This window comes from Phyllopteryx taeniolatus, chromosome 12 (assembly GCF_024500385.1).
Source record: "Phyllopteryx taeniolatus isolate TA_2022b chromosome 12, UOR_Ptae_1.2, whole genome shotgun sequence".
Lineage (NCBI taxonomy): Eukaryota > Metazoa > Chordata > Actinopteri > Syngnathiformes > Syngnathidae > Phyllopteryx > Phyllopteryx taeniolatus.
This window is the reverse complement of record NC_084513.1, coordinates 22,150,236-22,171,754: the sequence shown is the minus strand read 5'-3', so window position 1 is coordinate 22,171,754 and position 21,519 is coordinate 22,150,236. Positions and strand designations below refer to the sequence as shown.

Sequence of the window (21,519 nt, the reverse complement as noted above, 5' to 3'; positions counted from 1 at the left end):
ATGTAGCGCCGAACTGTATTGACTGACATTGGTTTTCTGAAGTGTTCCTGAGCCCATGCGGTGATATCCTTTACACATCGATGTCGGTTTTTGATGCAGTGCCGCCTGAGGGATCGACGGTCACGGGCATTCCATGTTGGTTTTGGGCCTTGCCGCTTCCATGCAGTGATTTCTCCAGATTCTCTGAACCCTTTGATGACATTATGGACCGCAGATGATGAAATCCCTCAATTCGTTGCAATTGTACGTTGAGGAACATTGTCCTTAAACTGTTGGACTATTTTCTCACGCACGTGTTGACAAAGAGGCGAACCTCGTCCCCTCTTCTTTGCTTGTGAATGACTGAGCAATTGGGGGAAGCTCCTTTTCTAGCCAATCACGGCACCCGCCTGTTCCCAATGAGCCGGTTCACCTGTGGGATGTTCCAAACACGTGTTTGATGAGAATTCTTTTTTGCCACCTGTGCCAGCTTTTTTGGAACGTGTTGCAGCCATACATTTCTAAGTTCATGATTATTTGCCAAAAACAATAAAGCTCATCAGTTTGAAGATGAAATATCTTGTCTTTGTAGTGTATTCAATGAAATCTAGGTTGAACGTGATTTGTAAATCATTGTCTTCTGTATTGATTTATTTATTGATTTGTTTAACACAACGTCCCAACTTCATTGGAATTGGGCTTGTAGTTTTAACAGAATAAAGTTGTAATGTTACGAGAGAAACATTTTTAAATGTTAGAAGAATTTTGAAATGAATAAATAAACTGGATTTTTTTCAAACAGGATTTTTTTTTTAGGACATCACCCATCATCTAAGCCACTTCTCCTCACGAGGGCCGCGGGTGCCCTGGCCCCCATCTCAGCTGACTTCGGGCGAGAGGCGGGTACACCCTGAACTGGTCGCCAGCCAATCGCAGAGTACGGGTCGACAAATGAGCATTCACACGTTACTAAAAATGTGCTGTCAGAAACAAACACACGTAATATGAAAAAAACAAAGTTGTAATATTTCAAGAGGGAAGGAGTAACATGTCAACCAAGAAATGACAAAAATATGACACAAAAAAGTCGAATTTTCCCTGGAAAGCGGAAGTAAAAATGTGAAAAGCCACACAGGGGAGCGTTCTCAACAAGCCGGACAAATTTGAAAAAGAAAAAGTGAAAAATGGAGACCTTCTCTTAGACGCTTTGTGCGTCTCCGTTAAATGCGCTGAAAAACCGGCACGCTCAACTTTCAACAAATTGCGTTGGCACGTGAAGCATCATAAAGCCTACACATCCGCTTACGTTTTGCTTCAGGCCCCCGGTGGCTGCGAGTTGTCCCCAAACTTCGTCACGTTGCGACGGGAGGCGCTAGCCACCGGCGAGCTAGCGGGCTTCCGGATGCCGCGGAGTACATCGCCGCCTCGCTCGGTCATGAGTCGCGTGTCGGACCGCGTAACAGAGACACTGCGGGGAAAGTTAAACGTTCACCGAACACTTCCTTCAGCCTGTGGCTCGCACTACACGGCGGACATTTGAGCACATACTTCCTGCTCATCGTATACCCACAATGCAACACATTAGGGCAGTCTCAATAACGAGAATACATAACACTTGGGAATTGAAATGACGACACCGAGCTGCTCTGTAAATTGCGGCGTCCGCGGAAGGTGCATTTTTCAGATCGTAGGCATCGCTAGCTAGCGCGCTAACTGCACGCCGTAGTGGCATAAATGGGCCAAGTCATTCTAAGTAAGTAACTCCCAATTAGCAAAATAGCCAGCGATGGAACAAAAGGCGCTCAGTTCGTCGATGGTGGGAGAGAGGCGACTCGTGCTGGGCGCCGCCTTAGCTGTGTCCCAAAAATCCGGATAACTGGAACGCTATATCTCAACAACAACTGAGTACGACACGTTTTCAGCGATTATCTTCACACGTGTATAATGTGGTGTAAGTCTTGGACCTCACTTAACAGGGTCTTTTAATATTTTGAGAACGATGCTGTAGTCTTCTGCGGCGAAAACAAGTCGGAGACTACGTTTGTGAGAGTTTCGAGGTGAAGTTGTAATGTTTCCTTGATTGTTGTTTTCCTGGTCTAACATTGACTTTCACGTTCGCAGGTGAGCGAGCCCTCGGTCGCCATGGATGCTCGCGCGCGAGCTCGAGGAGCTCCGCTCAAGTCCGGGGCCTCCGTCAGAAAAGAGGTCAGGGAGCACATCCGCTGGTCGAACGCCTCAGGCTTGGCTTTTTGCCGCACAAATGTAGCGCACGTTCTCAAATGGTCGCCTAAAATGGGCTTTCTTGCTTCTCAACCGGTGGGTCAGCGGGCAGGTCGTAAAAATGACGCGCGTCCTCAGTTTACGACGGGACGGACATTGGACTTTTCGAGGTGACAGATGGCGTAAGGCTACGTTTTCACGCGGTGCCCTCTTAGCGCTGCATTCACTGATTTTCATTGGATTGCTTTATGGCATCCAAATATGCAAATATTTCCTGTAATTCTGACTTTGATTTTGGGTTAGTTAGTGATAGACTGGCTCGTTTTGACATGTGAGAATGTATAGTTAAAATGTGTTTTTAAAGGCTATTTTTGAACAATACAGTGCCTTTATTCTTCTTTATGTCTCTTAAAGTGGGCGGCGGCTTAGCGACAGTCGGAAAATACGAGTCGAGTCGTCGTGTGACAAGAATTGAGAACCAATTGGGGGTGCAGCAGTTGACGAAATCCACGCTTGGGTTTGTATCCCGGTTTTGCGGTGACACCGTTCGGTTGGGGTCGCTCTTAGAAAATTCAGTTATGTCTTGTGTAGTTCGGCTGTGATTGAAAGTGTGTTCGCACCATTATTAGTCATTATCATCATTGTTGTTTTTGTAATCTAATGTTTGAAGATTTTTTATTCAACAGATATGTCGGTACCGACTTTGTATATTTGCTGTTCTGTCTATCGTGACAGGCAGAGACCAATGAAATGCTCTGCCATTGGATGGCAGAAGCTACATGAAAGCTGTCTGTCGACTTGTTTCAATTTGACACAATGAGTCGAGATCGGCTTTGCATTCGACTACAGAAGCCCAGATTTGAATTGAGACAAGATCGTTATTTCAGTATTGGCACTTTTTACTGGGAGGTTGATGGACTTTTCAGCCGTTTCTTGAACGCTGGGAGAAAATGAAACGCGCACGCCCACCGAGCCTCGTCTCTTCGGCAGCGGCGCTACAATGTGGACCGCGTTTTCCATACGCTTTGTGCTTGCGGTTTTATGTTTAAAATAGATTTACACTTTGCTTACAAGCATCTTGTAGTACCTTTAAATGTGTTTAATGTGTGTGGGAGAGGCAAACAATGGGGGGAAAAAACCACGAGTGGTGTCGGTATCCTCCGCAATGAATGGGTTCAATGTAGATGCCTGACTTCAAATGACAGCTGCCACTCTTGAGTTGAGTAAACGAACGCCGTCCATTACTTCCGGACTTCCTACTTGGGTTTGGTTCTTGGGTCTCCTTGTAAGCCATGACCGTCCGTCCATGTGTGTGTGCAGACCATGCGTGACAGCGGCGGAGCGCAGTTTGTCAAGAGCCTCTTGCGGAGCCGAAAGGATCTTTGCCGTCTCGACCTGGAACTCCCGTCCAGAGACGGCACAATAGTCGCAGAGGTTTGTCTCGCGCAAGCGCCAACGTACGCATGCGTGGTTTGATACTTTTGTTTTATGACACAAATAGAGTATATGTATATAATAGACAATACATTCGTGGCTGAAAAGTTTAGCGCCCCAGGGGTCACTTTTCAAACGGTGTGTGTGTGTGTGTGCGCGTGCGTGCGTGCGTGCACGTGGGGCCAGAGAGATGATTTTTCAAAAGATAATTTGAATAATTCATACAATTTTTTTTGAACTGCGAATATATGCACCCTTTCATTCCTCCTTCAGGTCCATTTTGTTTGTCTGCCTGGTCAGAGTGAAGGCGACGTCGCTGTGGATCAGGTACTTTCATACTTTAGCTTTGACATGGAACGGGGGAGGGGCACATTTTCTTTCTTCGGTGCGACGCTGAGGAAAAGAGAAGAGCTTTGAGTTGACTTCATTTGAACATTGGTTGCATGTGATTGAAATGTGGTCAAGTTACGTATATTGCTTTTTGTCAGGGACAAGAGGCGCAAATTACTACATTTTAATCATGTGCAACCGATGTACATGATGAAATTAAGAACTTTATTTCTTAATTTTGATTTTCTTTTTTTACCCTAGTGAGGGTAAAGAAAACAGATTCCCCCCCACCTCCCCGTCCCCCCGTGTGCTGTCAGAGCCATTAAAAAAAAAAAGGGACAGCGTTTGTCGTCCCTTTCACACTGCCTGCGCATGCTGCCATTTTCCTGCCGTTTTTCCCGTGTTACTGTACTGTAGAAAGGGCACCGTTTTTCACCGTTTTCCCCATGATGCTTTCCTGCATAAATGGCACAAAGTTGATCCATATCAGCATTGTAACAGAGGCCAGACAATGCCAATTCCATCTTAGTGTGCCTAATTTATTACCAGAGCTGTAACAGATGGTGGATCATGCCTGTGTTTATGGGTGGCCCGCATTGAAATGTACACACCACACCAGACGGACACTGGCGCTTCTATTCTCCAATTATCTGATTGCTCGGTGCTAAAATGCACGCGGTTTTGGCAATATTGCGCCAAGGTGGGTAAATGATGCAGCAATTTCACATGATGTCTATATGAAGAATTTGCGTGATGCGTGAGGATCGTGACAGTCGACGGAATCTAGTGCGCAACTCAGTATTCCGTCCTCCTTTTAGGCCCTGGCGTCCCTTCCGGCGGGGCTGCGCGAGATGCTCGGAAACTTCCACGTTCACGGCCTGAGGAACGATGAAGTTCAGATGCTCAAAGACTCGCGCAGTCTGACGGAGCACAAGGACGCTGGGCCTCAAGTAGGTTGGAAAGTGATGCCGGAAGCCGCGAGGCCGGTGTCATCCCCTTTTGAAACTTGTTTTTTTTCCCTTGAACTCTCAACATGCAGTGCCGGCTAAAGGCTGTGTGCGTGCTGCGCCACAACCCCGGTGCCAGCGGGCAACCCGCAGCCGGCGCCACGTCGTTGGCAGGCCTTCTCGGGCGCTACGTCGCCGGCATCCGCTACGCCGTGGAGCTGCAAAGCCTCCGCAGGGATGAAGCGAGGCGGTCGGAGGAAGACGACACCAACCGGTCCGTCTCGTCCATCGAGGACGACTTTGTCACCGCGCTGGAGAATCTCGAGGAGGTCGAAATGGGAGACGGCCCCCGTAAGGTTTTTCTGTAGAGGGGGGGTCTGACTGCACAATGTCCTCATCTAGGCTTAGGGCATTCATTGACTCAACTGCAGAGGAGTGCTAAATTCTAACATTTGGATATGATATGATATATGGGTTTTTCCCAAAAGTAGTGATACTTAATTTAACTGGTTAGCACATCTGCCTCACAGTTCTGAGGACATGCATGGTAATGGTAATAGGTGAATCGGGGACTCTAAATTGCCCGGAGGCATGACTGTGAGTGCGAATGGTTGTTTGTTTCTATGTGCCCTGCGATTGGCTGGCGACCAGTTCAGGGTGTACCCCGCCTTTCGCCGAAGATTGCTGGGATAGGCTCTAGCACCCCCTAGTGAGGATAAGCGGAACGGAAGATGAATGAATGAATGTATTATAATGGCGGTAACACTGGTTAGCACGTTTGTCTCAGAGTTCTGAGGTCGGCGGTTCAAAGTTTTCATGCGTGAGTTTTCTCCGCTTTACTCTCACATTCCAAAAACATGCATGTTAAGTTGATTGGGGGGGAAAAAAAGGCGTGTGGGTGTTTATGTGAGTGCGAGTGGTTGGGTGTCTAGATCGGGGGTCTGCAACCCGCGGCGCTCTTTAGTAGCCGCCGTAGCGGCTCCCTGGAGCGTTTTCAAAAATGTATGAAAATGGAAAAATCATCTTTTTTGTTTTAATATGGTTTCTGTAGGAGGACAAACATAACAACACAAATTCTTACCGTTTTCCAATGCTGCAAAAATGTGTGGAATAAATATTGCATTTCAACATTTCTGTCAACGAAGACTTGCGTCATAGTCTGCGACGCTCGCTTCTTTGAGCTCGGCGTGGCAGGTGGCCGTCGCAAACAAACCGGCGGGTGTGTGATGGGCCGTGGATCGCAAAGGGAAAAAAAGAGAGAGAGAGCTGAGGATAGCCAGAAAGCCACAAATGGAGCGAAATTGACACCGGAGAAACTTGTTTGAAACATGGAATGCTCTTCCTGACACTTATAGGAACATGGACAAATATGCATTTGGAGTATTATCCATCTTTGGTGCGAGCAGATATTCTCAAACATGAGCTACATTCAGTCCAAATACCGCAACCGCGTCACAGACGAGAGCTTGCAGTCATACCAAGATTCGAGTTCCATCTTACACGCCCGATGTCGAGAAGCTGTCCGGTGATGTCCGAAAACTGAAGCCACATGAAACGGGTACGAATATATTTAGCAACGATGTGTCTATTTTTATCAAGTGGTTTCTGATTTTTGTCAGTATATATTTGGAATGACACATCGGGATATTGTTGTGTTTTGTTGCTCAGGTCCGAGGATGGCTGCGTTGCATTGTGCGTGTCAAAAGAGAAGAGGAGGCTGCTTTTTACCTTGCACTGGCCACCTTAGCACTTGGAGAAAACTCAAGAGGATAATGCCCAGAAATCGAACTGAACGGCTGCTGTTTTATTTTTATCACACGTGCAATTGTAGCCTATTAATTTGCCGCCATTAGGCGAGAAGAGGGTTGTGCGTTATTTAATTTCATTAATTGAAATGAAACAGGCTTGTTTTCGTAGTAGTTACCTTTTCAGGAGGCTGTGTTTTGTTACACTCGGTCTGTTGCCCAGATAAGGGGGGGAAGAGAAGAGGATTGTTTGTATTATTTTATTCTCATGGGGAGGTGTGAAATTACATTTTGTTTTTTTGAATCAAAATAAAAATGACATAAAAAAACTCAGTTTTCTTTATTCTATTTCTATAATTTCATCCACGCAACAAAACGTAAAACAACATCGTACAGCAGAGTAGTCACATGGTGTGTCATTCGCTGCAGGAAAAATAAACATTTCATCATGAATGCTCATGATGTCATTTGGACAGTAGGCTAATATCGACACGGCGTGCGTTGCCTTCCTTATAAGGCTTATATCCGGCTTTTCCTTTTTTTGCGGCTCCAATATGGCTCTTTGGACATTTTGGGTTGCCGACCCCTGCGATTGGCTGGCGAAACCTCCAGCGTATAGCCTGCCTCTCGCACAAAGTCATCTGAGGATGAAAGTGGTATGGAAAATGATTGACTAGAGGGATTAGAATACATGAATAATAATGAGACACAAATGTCAAAATGGCAACTGGTTGTTGAATAGATGCTAGATTACAAGACGGCTACTGTCGAGGTGCCCTTGAGCAAAGCGTCGGCCCCAGCTCAAGCGGTGTGGCCGTCTTTGTGCACCGCTTTCACTCCCCTCGCTTGCCTGCCGATGTGTGGGGTGCAACGCAAAGTATACATACGAGAGTGAGTTGAATGTCCCCTTAAGGGAGTACAATAAACGTAAGAATTCAAAAATGATCATCATCATGGATGAATTCATGTTCTTCTATTGAAGTCATTAGTCATGTCTTTATGCAAATGAGGCAACGTTCCCTAACATCAGAAGCATCTTTATTTGCCAAGTCTGTTCCTGTCCCCCGCCAATAGTGGAAGTTCACTGTACTCTGGAATGCCCACACCGTTAACCTCAGCTTTACAGATGCCACATCTGCTCTATAGGCACCAGTGTGTGTGTTGTGGTCAAGGTGGCACTCCCACCTTTGGAGGAAATAAAATGGAAATGGGTTGTAAAATTTGGAAAAAGGTTTTTTGATTGTCATATTCCGATCATCTTACCCCTCTCTTTTGTCCTTTTCTTTCTCTTCCGATGACTACGGACAACTGAAGCTTATCGCCCTTTCAAAAGACGAGATGTGGCGTCACAGACGGCGCCTGCCCACCAGAGACGAAAGGAACTATCAGGCACCCGTATTATCATAGGCTCGTCTTCAAAGAAGTGCGCGGCCAAACACAAACCGGGCCCGGAGGTTTCTGTCACAGTGCAGAGGTCCTCGGGCATGGAAACCCAGTGGACTTACTGCAGTCCAGGAGCTCGTCTACCCTCACCGACAGTTCAAGTCAGTCAATCCGAAGAATCTGACTGCTCCAGCCCGAGCCCCATCATCTTTCTGGATGAGGTGGGCTATCAGAAGAGCATGTTGGCCAAGCTGGACATCCCTCAGGTGCCAGGAGGTCCCAGAGAGAGGGTGGAAGACTCTGACTCTGAAGTGAGTGAATTCTTTGACAGCTTCGACCAGTTTGATGATCTTGAAGATTTCAGTTCGGAGAGTGGCACTCTCACGCTGCCTATGGATAATGACAGTGCTCCAGGAGTACAGACTACCACTGTCAAATCTAGCACCGGTGGCTCGGCAACCAAATACGTCTCCAAAGGCTGCTCGACAAAGGACATGTATCCTCACTGCTTTGATCAACCCATTCTCCCAGCCGATGTGAAAAAACCCACTCCCCTTAAACTAGGCTCCCCCTATGGACCTCACTCTGAGGTTCCTGACTCCCCGCGACCAGTACAGAGTCCGTCTGAGGACAATGGTGGTCCACTCTTCAGTCCTATTAACTCCTCTGCATTTAGCCCCCTGGTGGATTCAAGTGGGGTGCTGGAATATTTCTGGAAGAGAAGTGAGGACGGGAGCAACAGCACTGAGTTACGAAAACCTCAAGATCTCTGCTCTTTGTATAAGACCTACTCAGACTTTGCCAACAGTCTCTCCAAAGAAATTCTTGGATCTGTCTGCGGGTACCAGTCCGCTATAGACATTCATGAAAACAAGAATCTCAGTTGTGTGTGCCAAAAGAAATTCACCAACTCCTCAGGCTACACAATGAAGCTGTCGGAAATCCAGGAGACTGTAACAGTGGCCGGCTTACAGAAATCGTCCCAGTCTTTGAAGGGCGGTATCCAGAGGTTTGCTGCTGACCTTGTAGAAATGAGCCTGGGCAGCGCCTTGCGGGACCTCCAAAAAGGCGTGTCTATTTGCACCACCACTTTGTGTCAGCTAGCTGCTAGACTCACCTCCTCAGTATTTCAGATGGCGTTCCATGAGATTGGCATGCGGCAGGCCTATGTGTTGAAGGAGCGAGCGGTGAACGGGTTAGCAAACTTCTTGGTCGGAGAGGCAGTATCTGGTGCTCTGAAAGAGTTCTTGACTGTGAAAAAGCAGGTTTTCCAGAGCACGGTGACGAAGTTTGCGGCCGATTTAGCCGAAGAGCTGCTGTTCGAAGGTATTATGGAGGTGTGTCAGTTCTCCCACCCGTCGACACCTCTAACCCCCACTGATTGGTCTTTTGGCCATGGGCATGAGGAAGAAGAAGAGGAGGAGGAGGAGGAGGAGGAGGTGGTTACCTCCTATGCTTCAGACTTGTCCGAGTCTGTCATCCAGGAGGCGTTCATCGAGCTTTCTCAGGCTGACATTGCCTTCACTAGCCAAGCAGCCATCAGTGTTTCTCCAGACAACATTTGTTACGTTCGTGCAGAGAATATGAGTGCTCACACCTGCAGCACATTTGCTAACCAGGAGCTTTCCAGTGCAACCGTAGCATATGTTCTGGGGGCCTCAGGAGAAAGTGCCCCCTGCACAGTGAAGGAAGCCCTTTTCACTGTGTCAGGCATGGCTAGCTGTATCCCTGTGCCCCAAGCAGGCCAAGCCATCTCCCATCTAAAGGATCCTGAAGACCAGCATGGTTCTAGCTTAACGTATACTTCACCGTCCAGCCCTAAAAAAGTAACAGTATTTTCCTCCGATAACACCACATGTACGCAAACTCACATTTACAGCCATGGAACTCAAACACCCACCTGTGGAAAAGGATGCTCCCTTAGAAAATCGCCACTCCAAAACTTCTCTGGCAACATGGTGGACATGATAGTGACTGAAGTTATAAGTACTTCTAAAATGAAGAAAGGTTTTGATGACTGTGCTGGTTTCCTTGCAAAGGCAGTCGTGAGCCAAAGGGACACACTGGATGTGCCAAATGCAGAGATGGGCGGACAAAAGAAGACATCTAATGGTGGCGATGACACAACTCCAAATTTGGGTCAAAGATCTGGTCGGACACCCGGCACTCCTCCGTCTACACCCCAGCAGCCCAGTGAAGTATCCAAGGAGAAACAAATAAAACGCTTCTCCAAGAAGTTAAAAAGCAAGTTGGCCAAAGAATTTTCTCCAGCAACCCCTCCTCCAACTCCGCACTATCACACTGAACCTGGCCCGTGTCCGACGGAAAACAGTCCAGAGGCAGACAAGACCGAGTTCATGTTAAAACTGATGAGATCTCTTTCCGAGGAGGCAGATGGTAATGTGGATGAAGAGGAGGAAGAATTGCTAGAAGACACCGGTGTAAGTGGCACCAACAAATCGGCCGAGTCGGAAGGTCACCTGCAGGAAGTGAGACCGTTGTCATCTCGCGGGCTATCCAACAAGGAAGCTCTCCATTATGCTGAGCAGTTGGCTTGTCATATAGTCTCAATGGCAACTGAGATAGATGCTCTCGGGGTCGATGACAAAGTGGGGGAATTCGCTGGTCCGAGTGAGAGAAGGTGTGACAGTGTGGCTCATTTCTCAGAGCAAACTTTGAACACCTTGTGGGTGTATGCGGGCGAGGTGGCCGGGGAGGTAATCAATGACGTGAAGAGGATGCTGAGCTCTGTCCAGCAGCGCTCTCATCATGGTTCTCCCAGAAGAAGAAGTGTCAACCGTCTGAGCTCGGAATGTTTGCATCACGATCACCACCAACACCACTCTCTTACCGGAACAGATGAGAGGAGTGACTGGAGGGTGGAGCGGGTGGCTGAGCAATGGTCAAACAATCTCCTAGCCTCTGTTTTCCGGTCGCCTGTCTCCACATCGAGTAGTTCCAGTTCTGGATTGTCCTCCGCGTATCCCAGCTGTGAGAGTGTGACAGACGAATACGCCGGCTACCTCATTAGGGTGCTAAAAAAAGAGGGAGGCAATCGGGAGTTAGTCCTCGATCAGTATGCTAGTCGTCTGGCGTACCGGTCTATCAAACAAGGTTTGGCTCATGCTAGTCGCAAGATAAAACAGAGATCTTCCAGTGCCCGTCTTTATCCCTCAAAGTCGTTACCAGATGAACAGAAGGCTTCGGGTCGTGAGGCCTCACCACTCAAGGACATAGTGGAGTCAATAGTTTGTCTCTCGTGTGAGGATGTGCAGTGTTGTTGCAGAGAAAATCATGGCCAGAGGGACTGCATTGATCTGGTGAACTTTGCAGAATCTTTAGCATACAATATCACGTGTGATGTTACACGAATGCTTCGTCTATCTTCTGTACGTCTCCCAAAGTCTCTCACTGACTCTTGTCTCTATAAGAAATCCAATCTTGAAAACGTGACAGAAAACCTCATTAGGAACTCATTCTCCTGCCCTCTACTGTCCAAGGTCACTAAGGCTAGACTTTACCACAGCACGGGAAGCTTGCTTGATGCCGGCCACAGCAATAGGATGATGCCGGTCATTGAGCACTATGCAAAGAAAATAGTTGATGACACTCTAAAGATGAGCTTGGCTTCAGTTGGGCATTCATCCCGGGATCATCAGAGGACCCCTGGCCCAGACAGACTCTCACACACCCAAAGGCTGTCTGAAGGGACGGCGCCAGGTCCCGCCCAGGGAGAGACAACCTGCTGTTACTGTCAGGCCCTGGAGTGCCCCTACTGCACCAAACTTAGTCTGCATCACCACCAGCCTATATTGCACAGGAGGAGAAGGGGCCCAGAGTATCAAACCAGGCCAGAGCGCCTCCACGGGCTGGAGATTCCTAAAATCCATATCGACCTGGAACACAGGTCGGCATTTGCGGAACAGATGGTGTCTGTGGCGATGGAGAACGCAAAACGCGAGCTGAGCAACACCAGCCTTAACGCAGACAGTGGCATCGGCCATGATGGAACTAGCTACGCGGAGAGTGTCACTGCTGAGGCCATGACCTCCGCACTTAACGTCTGCCAAGCGGCCAGTGTCAGGTACAAACGGCTATAGAATCTTAGTGCATGTTCTCCATGTCAGTATCGTTCTTAAGTTCTAAGGTTCATGAATGTTTTGAGGGGGAAACCTCCCTAGCGAGCACTTCTTTTTCCCTGATACATTTTCCCAGAACTCATTTTAAAGAAAAGTTCCTACAAAAGGTTCCTAGTTCTGGGGTATAGTTCCAGAATTCTCTTTGCACCATATGATGAGGTGATCATACTACTCTTTTAACTACTAAAAAAAAAAAAAAATACATCTTAGATTGTGAATTTGACCTTTATGTTTTGAAGCCATCTAAGTTTACTTTATTTTGCATGTAGCTCTCCAGGCAGGGAAGCCACAGAATCCACTGTGTCCCAGCAGTTGAGTGTCGGGGATGACAGTTTGGGCAGCTGGTCCAACCTCAGCTTCGAGGATGACAACAGCAGCTTCCTTCACCTCAGTGACAGGTATACATCATGAATGATGAATTACATACTCGATAATCCACAGTCTGGCTATCATTCGAGATGCACCGAATTTTCCGAGACTGAAAATGGCTCAAAAGTGGATTTTCGTTTTTCGTCCCAAAGACTTTTGTCACAAGCCAGTGCAAACTGTAGGCCGGCCCCAAGCCCGGATAAATGCCGATGGTTGCGTCAGGAAGGGCATCCGTTTAAAACTTTGCCAAAAAAATATTAACAACGTCCGGTGGAAGTTCAGCTACTGTGGCTCGAAGAGGAAGGAGAGGTGGAGAGCGGGTTCTTGGGTAGAAAGAGAAGAGGAAAGCACAGAGCCCAAAACTGAAAGTTGGGACTATGACAGGAAAAGCTTGAGAGTTGGTTGACATGATGATTAGTAGAAAGGTTGATAGATTGTGTGTCCAGGAGACCAGGTGGAAAGGCAGTAAGGCTAGAAGTTTAGGGGCAGGGTTGAAATGATTTGACCATGGTGTAGATGGGAAGAGAAATGGGGTAGGTGTTATTTTCAAGAAAGGGTTAGCCAAGAATTTCTTGGCGGTGAAAAGAGTATCAGATCGCGTGAGGAGGCTGAAACTTGTGATTAGTGGCTCTGCCCCACAGGTAGGATGTGACCTAGAGGTGCAGGAGCAATTTTGGAAGAAGCTTGACAAAGTAGTTTTGAGCATCCGAGACGGAGAGCGAGTCGTGTTTGGTGCAGATTGTAATGGAAGGAAACAGGGGGGATGAAGAAGTAACGGGTATGTTCGGCATCAAGAAAAGGAACTTGGATCGACCGATCGTAGTAGACTTTGCAAAAACGACGGAAATGGCTGTAGTGAGCGCTTTCTGCCAGAAGAGGCAGAAACGTACGGTGACCTGCAAGAGCGGAGGTGGAAGCACACAGGTGGATGACATCTTGTGCAGATGATGTCATCTGAAGGAGGTTACAGACTGTCAGGTGGCGGTAGGGGAGAGTGTGGCGAGACAGCACGGGATGGTGGTGTGGAAGATGACTCCGGTGGTGGGGAGGAAACGCACAAAAGAAGAAGAAAAATGGAAAGGGATTTGGTCTTGGGAGTTTTGCTTGGCCTTTGCTGCCTGAGTGCCATTTCCTCTGATTTGTCCTATATTATTCGGTTATATTGGAACATTTTAACATGTATGTGGTCTTAAGATCCAAAAGGTTTCATGTACGTGGGTGTAGTTGTAATGCACTTAAGTAGCTCAGAGGAAATGTGGGAACTCTGCAATGAATGTACATTTCAAAGAGAGATGTGTGGATAAGGTCAGCGCTTTGACATGTTCTCACACTAGTTGCCAATTTTGTATTTGTATTTTTTTTTTTGCAAATCTGACAATGAGATTCTTTCCCAAGATACCTAAGGCACGCAGTGTCTGAGGAGGCTGAGTTAATGTATCATAATATTTTCTAAAGGTGTGTCTTCAAAGGAGTGCTTTTGTCTCTTCAGGCGCGGTTTGTGCAGGAACAAAGTCCACCGCCATGTGTGATTCATTAGACTCCCTCGAAAAGCCTGTTGCGGCCATTTCCGCTTAGCAGATGAAACGACGAAAGGGAAAATACAATTCATCCTTAAAGGGTGTCGGAGCATGCTGATGGACAAAACCTTGTCATCCGCTCTGACCACGGAGATAAAATAAGGATTTGAATTCAAGCGGAAGAAAAAGATCGATAATACAAATTATACAGTGGAACCTCCATTTATCAACTTGTTTGTTTCTTGAATGGGCTTTGTAAATGTGTGTCAATTTAACATCATTTTCCCATAAGAAATTATGTAAACATGAATAATTGGGGCGGCACGGTGGCCGACCGGTTAGAGCCTCTGCCTCCCAGTTCTGAGGAGCGGGGTTCAACCCTGTGTGGAGTTTGTTGGGTTTCTCCGGGCGCTCCGCTTTCCTCCCGCATCCCAAAAACATGCGTGCTAGGCTCATTGACAACTCTAAATTGCCCGTAGGTGTGAATGTGAGTGCGAATGGTTGGTTGTTTGTATGTGGAATTTTCTTCTTCCATACTTGCGAGCAAGCTCTTCAATGCGTGCACCATTAATGTACTTCTCATGAGTCCCGCCCTGTTGCCACGCTCGTTCATCCATTGCTTTTCTCTGAGCCATATTTGAGCAAGCAAAATAGGAAGAACAACCGAGAAGGCACATAATGACGCCCTTAGCAAAGTAGCGACCGACTGTGACGCTGGAGCGGCAGAGAGTGATCCGCCTCCCCACAACGGGCGGCAGGCACAAAATGGATGAATGAAATGGATAAGGTTCACCCGTTCACCGATATTTTTGTTCGGTCTGCGGTTCGTAAATGGAATAGTTCCACCATTGAGGATTTCATAAATCGGGGTTCCGCTAACCCACACTATCACTGACGTCTTGTATATCGAGTGAGATCTGCCTCGTTTGCAATCGTGTAACATAATAGCGATGAAGTCATAATAATTGCACTACCACGCGCCTTGAGATCGTCAGTTGTCTTTATGGCACTTTATGGTACGTCACTGGCCTTCTTTCTCGCCAGCAGCAATGGAAACAGCAGCAGCTGGAGCAGTCTTGGCCTGGAGGGGGAGCCCTTTGACGAACGCATGTCATCCTCGCCTTCGGACAGGTCAGTCGTCATGCAAACCGATATTTTAGTAGTACAGCGGAACCTCGGCTTCCGAACTGAATTCGTTCCGAGACCCCGCTTGTACAAAGAAACGTTCTTTAACCGAAGTCATGTCGCCCACTGAAATGGATCCATTCCAGCGGACGAAGCGCGCCGCTGCGCGCCTTTTCAGAATCAAGCATACAGGAGCGTACGCTCCTAAGTGTGCCACCGTATCAGTACTGAACCTGCCTGCAAGATCTTTCTTGGGTTACTAGAGAGTGGGACACAAACATGTGGCACACTAAGTCAAACATAGTACTATTAAGTAAGACGGGTACACACTGAAAGCGCCAAAAACACTTCATGACCAAATCCTTCCTTCATTCAGTCCTCATTCCTTCAGATGATTACATACTCGGAAGTAACATTCCATTGCGCCATCGCTTTTTCTTGTCGATGCTACCGTCTGCTCTCACTTTATGACTCAGTTCGTGCTGTTATCTTCTCGTATGTTTGGATGAAGATGATGCCTGCCCTCTCGACCTTCATATGTGATGCCATTTCTAACATTAGTCTAAACGCTGAATACTGAAATTGATGCTGCAATGCTTCAGCGTTTTAGGCTTTGATACGCACCACTACAAATGAAGAGCTTCAGATTTATATTGGCGTTACCGTAATTTCTCATGTATAATGCGCAATTGTTCCCCCCCAAAAATCTTCAAGTCAATACGCCGTATTGTCCCGAAGTATAGTCAAAGTTAGCCTCCACAGTATAATGATGTATACGAATAGATATGTTTTAGAAAAGCTGTCAATTAGTTTTAAAACTTTATAAATTTGTAAGTATAGAGACTTAATACATTTATAAGTATATAGTCATTTACTACTCATTTATTGTATGTAAATATTGAGGCTGTGATGCACCCTAGTGTTTAGTTTTACCACTGCTGCTTTACGGTGGTATGTTCCAGCTCCTACGTGGCCATTGGCGCGTAAGCTGGCTTGCGCGATGCACTGAAAGCTGGAGAGGTCATGTGCCCAGATAACGCGTTCACTCCTGGTGCAAGATATTTAGAAAAAGAGTTAAGACACAACAAAAGCTGCAGAGGGCGGATAAGCACGCATAGGTTCTATTAGCATTCACACGATTACAATTATTACACAAGGGCGCGAGGCACGCTGGGAAAATCTTTGTTTCATTGTTGATGTCATCATGGCGGCTTGCTGTCCGAGCATGAGCCAGTGTCCCAGCATTATACTTTAGAGCGTATTATACACGAGAAATGACGGTCATTCGAGCGAATGGATAATGGGGTAAAACAAAAATGCATTTTTGATCTCCTACCAGTCGTGCAGCTGCAAACTCAAAAAGACCAAATAAAAACATCATTACAGACCATGATAGCACTTGCAGAGTACAAGTGAGGCCTATCAGTCTTTAGTTTTGACATGGGAAGTAAAGCAAGCGCATTAATCCACATGGCGAGCCTCCGATTATGAAAATAAAATAAGAGCTCAGCCAGCCTGACTTTGATCTACCTTTTCCATCAATGGGATGTTAGCAAAGCACCACTAGTTACCCTTCCAATCTTTGCATATTTGAGCTTCAGATGAATCCGAATTTTGAAAAATAAGCCTGTCACGACTCGCCCCAGAGGGGAAGCGGTCCAAATTGTAGCTGCATAAACAACAACATAACATAACATAACATAACATAACATGACATGTTGAAGGCCAGCCTGCCTTCTGGTCCGGGATACAGTACGATAGAAACGGATCCAGTATTTGTAGTTGTTGCCACCTGTCTATTCGGGTCCTCCCTGTTTGGGTATCAAAAACATTTGCGGTTCCCCGGGCAACCTCCTGCTGGAAAGCGTCTTTGCCTGGAGGCTCCGGCAACAACAAAGTGGTTAGCAGCTGTATGAGGGGTGAATGTTCGCAAAATGTTTTTCTCTTGGCGTATCACAGCCCAGATTCAGACTGGTGACAAACTAGTGGAAAAAGATCCTTGAATTGCGTCAGCGCCCTTTGCTGTCCATTTGACAAAGTCTGCAGCTCAGCATTATTATTTGAAAAAGGGAATAATGCCTATTTTGGTGTTTTGATTATGTTTGTAGACACCACCAAAATAGCTGTGGGTTATTTCCCTTCTTGGGTTTGCCGAGACTATTTTCATCCTCATCAAGCCCTCGACACCCTTTGGAGCTCTTGAGCTATTAGGCTGAGACTCGACAACTCACCACAGGATCATGGTGTCTCTGTCGTAGCTTCGCGATTACCCTCATTTCGTATCGTTTCTCTGTTTCTTTAGCACTTTTCACACAGCTTCTGCCAAATGACAGAATTTTGCAGAGGCATTTGGTGAACAGTTAATTGCACCGTCGAAGGGCGGCAACCCTTTCAAGACAACAGGGCAACCGTTTGTGTGTGTGTGTGTGTGTGTGTGTGTGTGAGCTTTTCTAGGCTTTGAGTTATGATTTTTTTCATACGGCCCGGTCACGCATCTGACGCAACCTCCGAAGCCGTGAAATATGCAGTTCAATTTCAGTTTTCACATTTGGAAGCGGCTTTTGACACCTCACCCCTGGAAATTGTCGTATCGCAATTGTGATCCAGTGTTTCTCTTGAACTATTCAGACTTGCTGACAGTTTGATCGCACACTGCATTGACGTTCTCCCGTGAGGAAGGCTCACGACTCAGTTTTCCTTTTACGTATCGCACGTCGTGGCCGACCTACGTCGTTCCCCCGCGCCATTTCCAATATTATAAACTGATGTCTCTCCCGTCAAACTAAATCCAGATGTGACTTGATTTCGTTCTGGTACCGAGAGCCAGTCAGATAGTTGTAGCAACTGCAGCCGTATCCCACTTTGAGTCTTTTCGGGTGATTCTTAAGAGCAACGATGCCTGGTGGGAACTTAAAACGCGCCGCAGCTTTCAGCCGAGTGAACACTTGTGTTAAAGTAGCTAGTGGCTATTGCGATTTCAGAGGCGTCTTGTAAATTGCTTAAGCTAACAATTGCAGCGCTGTTGGGACCAACTGCGAGCCGTGACTTGATCACGTTGTACCTCAGTGTCGTTACTATTGGATCAGAATGAGAATCACAATCATCTTTATTTGCCAAGTATGTCCAAAAAACACACAAGGAATTGGTCTCCGGTCGTCGGAGCCGCTCCGGTACGACAACAGACGCTCAATTGACAGAGAACACTTTGGAGACAGAAAGACATTGACAAAAAGAGTCACTGAGCAATAAAGGGTTGCTAGTTGTCTGGTAATGCCGGTACTTTTAAAAAAAAAAAATAAAAAAAAAAAAATAATAATAATAATAATTTTTTTTGGGACAATTGTGCAATAGATGCAGAGTCCTCCAGCACTTAGAGAAGTTCGAATGACTAATATTACAATAGTCCGGTGCAAAGGGCGCCGAGACTTCAAGCGAGTAGTACGATAGTCTGGCACAATGTCGATTGTGCAAATGTTGCAGATGCTACTCTGGCATGAGTGGCCAGTATCGGTCAACAACAGATATGCAAATGGTGCAGCGTGGTGAGACCACTACAGCGAGTGCACGAGCAATATATAATTGGCCCCACAGAAATGTGACAACAAACTCAAGACAAAAAGACAAAACAATTGGCAGCATGTTGCAATGGAATTGTAGCTTAGCTGTTTAAGAAGTTGATTGCAAGAGGGAAGAAGCTGTTGGAATGTCTGCTAGTTCTAGTCGGCATCGATCGGTAGCGCCTACCTGAGGGAAGGAGCCGGCCGGAAGAGCCGGTGACCGGGATGCGGAGGGTCCCAGAGGATTTTGTGGCCAGCGTGCAAGTCCTCGAGGGTGGGTAGGGGGGTACCGACAATCCTTGCAGCAGTTTGGATTGTCCGTTGCAGTCGGAGTTGGTCCTTTTTTGTAGCAGCGCCAAACCAGACTGTGATGGAAGAACACAGGACTGATTGGATTGGATTGCATGTCGTGCTGGAGAACTATCTGCACCATGCGCACGATTGCCACTGTTCCAGATGATCACATTACGAGTCACTTTAAACCGCTTAGATTTCCTGAGGACTCTGCACCATTGGCACAATTGTCACTGTACCGGATGATTGCTCTATTAGTCATTTCAACGGCTCTAAATTGCTTGTATTATTTGCACATTTGTCATTGTATCAGCATTATCACATTATCATGAACCTGTCGTGTGTGTTTGGATGTCTCAAAAGTATTTCACAATGGCTGTCTGAGCAGCTCCAGCTACCGGAGACCAATTCCTTGTGTGTTTTTGATGTACTTGGAAAATAAAGTTGATTCTGATTCTGATGTCTGTAATCCATGTGTATTATATCCTCTCGAATCTGAATAATGCTAATGCTAATGCTAGACAATTTGAGAAACGAGAACCGAAGTGCTGCTCTCGTGTGTGCCTTGATCTGTGCAATATGCATGCAACCGTAACAAAATCTTATCTACACGTCACGTAAAAAGTACGGATTTGGAAAATGTAGTCATTGTGCAAACGCAGCGATGGGGAAAATGTCATCGTTTAGAAAATAAATGTGTTCAATGTGTTCCACTAACGTGTGTATGTGTTCACTGTGATGGGTTCAATGCAGAGAACAAATTTCGTGTGCATGCATGTTCATGACAAGAAAAGGTGATTCTTCTTCTTCTTCTTCTTCTTTGAAATATCTTTCTTTTGTTTGGAGGATTTTCAGAATTGAGATATTGACTTCTTCCTCTCAGTCAGTATCATAACTGAAGTAAAACAAAAAAAGGGAAGTTAGTGGAGCTAGTTTGCAGTCAAAAGACATCTCTTGATCGTAACTAGTTTGCCATCTCGTATCCAACAGCGACCATACGGAGGACAAAGAGGGGGAGGCGAAAGAAGAATCCAGTGGTAAGTGTCTTTAAACTCCCCCTTTTAATTCATTCAAACATTTGTCATTGTAACATCAAAGCGGCAGAGATGAATGAGTCCTTCCAATCCGAGTCGAGTCTACTGACGTGAGCCGCGTGTACGTCAGCCTGCCGCGCTGTCTGGGTGTGTCATAGCGGGGATTTTACCACCCCCGTAGTGCGAGTCAGCCACACTGACGTTCATTCGTCATCGGCACTCACTCATTATTAGCATGTTCGCTGCAGACCGTTATCGACGGGCTCTGACGATCCTTTTGAATACAGACTCCTGTATTTGGACGAGGAAAACATATGAACTGGCTGTTAAAGCGTTAACTCATGAGTAAATCACAAAAGAATGATCGCAATAGTCAGATGACTCACACAATGAATGTTGACAGCACACGCTCCTTTACCTTAATCGTGGATGAATATGTGAAATGCGGTGCGGGTTGCTGTAAGCTCAGTGATCAGGTCAACACTTGCGCCACTGCAAAGATATAAGTGAGGGACTCTTAAACTGTTGTGCATATTTTGCTTCAAAAGTCACAACGATGCAACTTTGGGGGGGGGGGGGGGAAAACCAAAGGTCATTTGCATATAATGCAGCGCTGAACTCTTTTCATCAAAGCACAAAATGTAGTATGTGTGGCATATTTGGTGCCAACAACATTGAAAAGTGTGATTAAGCTGATGAAGCAATTGTTAACACCGCTCGAAGTTTGAACTGTCTCCAGTGCTATGAATTCATTTCAGATTTGTGCTCAAACCTCAAACATGAATGTATTTGAATGTGTTTTGGAGATGGTGAGCGGAGCCAAACAAGTGTTTCCTCTAATAGCGGCCCAGTTACTGCCGAGCCTATTTGAACTCAAATCAGCAATACCGACAGCGTGACACACGTAAAGAGTCTCGCAAATAAATTGTTGCACGTGTGAAGGAAGTCATGCCGCATGGTGGAAATGGCTTCCTCGGCATTAAGGGGATCTTCCGTTATGAGGAGGCGGCGTCCGTAACGACCAGGAGCGCTTTAGTCGACGGACGCGGTCGCGCCACACTTTTACCCGCATCGTTTGTTTCCTGCCGTTTTGCAGTTTTCAACTCCGGTTTCACTTGACGTCATTGCGGTAAAAAACGGCGAATCTAAGACTCCGATGTTTGGCCGCGTTGCAGGAACTCTGTGCGACGACACCACCCAGATGCGGGTCTCCAGGACTACGCTGATTATCCTGAACTCGGACATCCGGGAACTCCGGCGGAGCCCTCGGCACTTGACCCTCGACCCCCAGCTGAGGAGCTTGCTGCAGTGGGCGGCGGCCTCCGTCGCCGGGGTCCCTCTGATCCAACTGAGTCCCGACAATGAGCTCCAGCAGGTATATAGGATTTAGGTTGTCAAACGCTTGACTTGCATTTGATGGCTTAACCCTGTAGGTCAAGATCTCAT

The 21,519-nt window shown here is 46.7% G+C and overlaps 1 protein-coding gene across 14 annotated transcripts in view; it reads left to right on the top strand.

Annotated features, from left to right (window-relative positions):
• The window catches only part of akap11 (A kinase (PRKA) anchor protein 11), a 56,378-nt gene that overhangs the window by 2,569 nt on the left and 32,290 nt on the right, over positions 1–21,519 (top strand). For 5 of the 14 annotated variants that reach the window (XM_061791331.1, XM_061791329.1, XM_061791328.1 and 2 more), the window contains 11 exons: positions 796–878; positions 2,101–2,184; positions 3,520–3,633; positions 3,907–3,960; positions 4,782–4,913; positions 5,003–5,261; positions 7,970–12,122; positions 12,447–12,575; positions 15,111–15,194; positions 20,030–20,076; positions 21,249–21,448. In XM_061791331.1, the coding sequence (XP_061647315.1) occupies positions 796–878; positions 2,101–2,184; positions 3,520–3,633; positions 3,907–3,960; positions 4,782–4,913; positions 5,003–5,261; positions 7,970–12,122; positions 12,447–12,575; positions 15,111–15,194; positions 20,030–20,076; positions 21,249–21,448 (5,339 nt within the window). The other 9 variants (XM_061791332.1, XM_061791333.1, XM_061791342.1 and 6 more) reach the window with 7 other exon arrangements.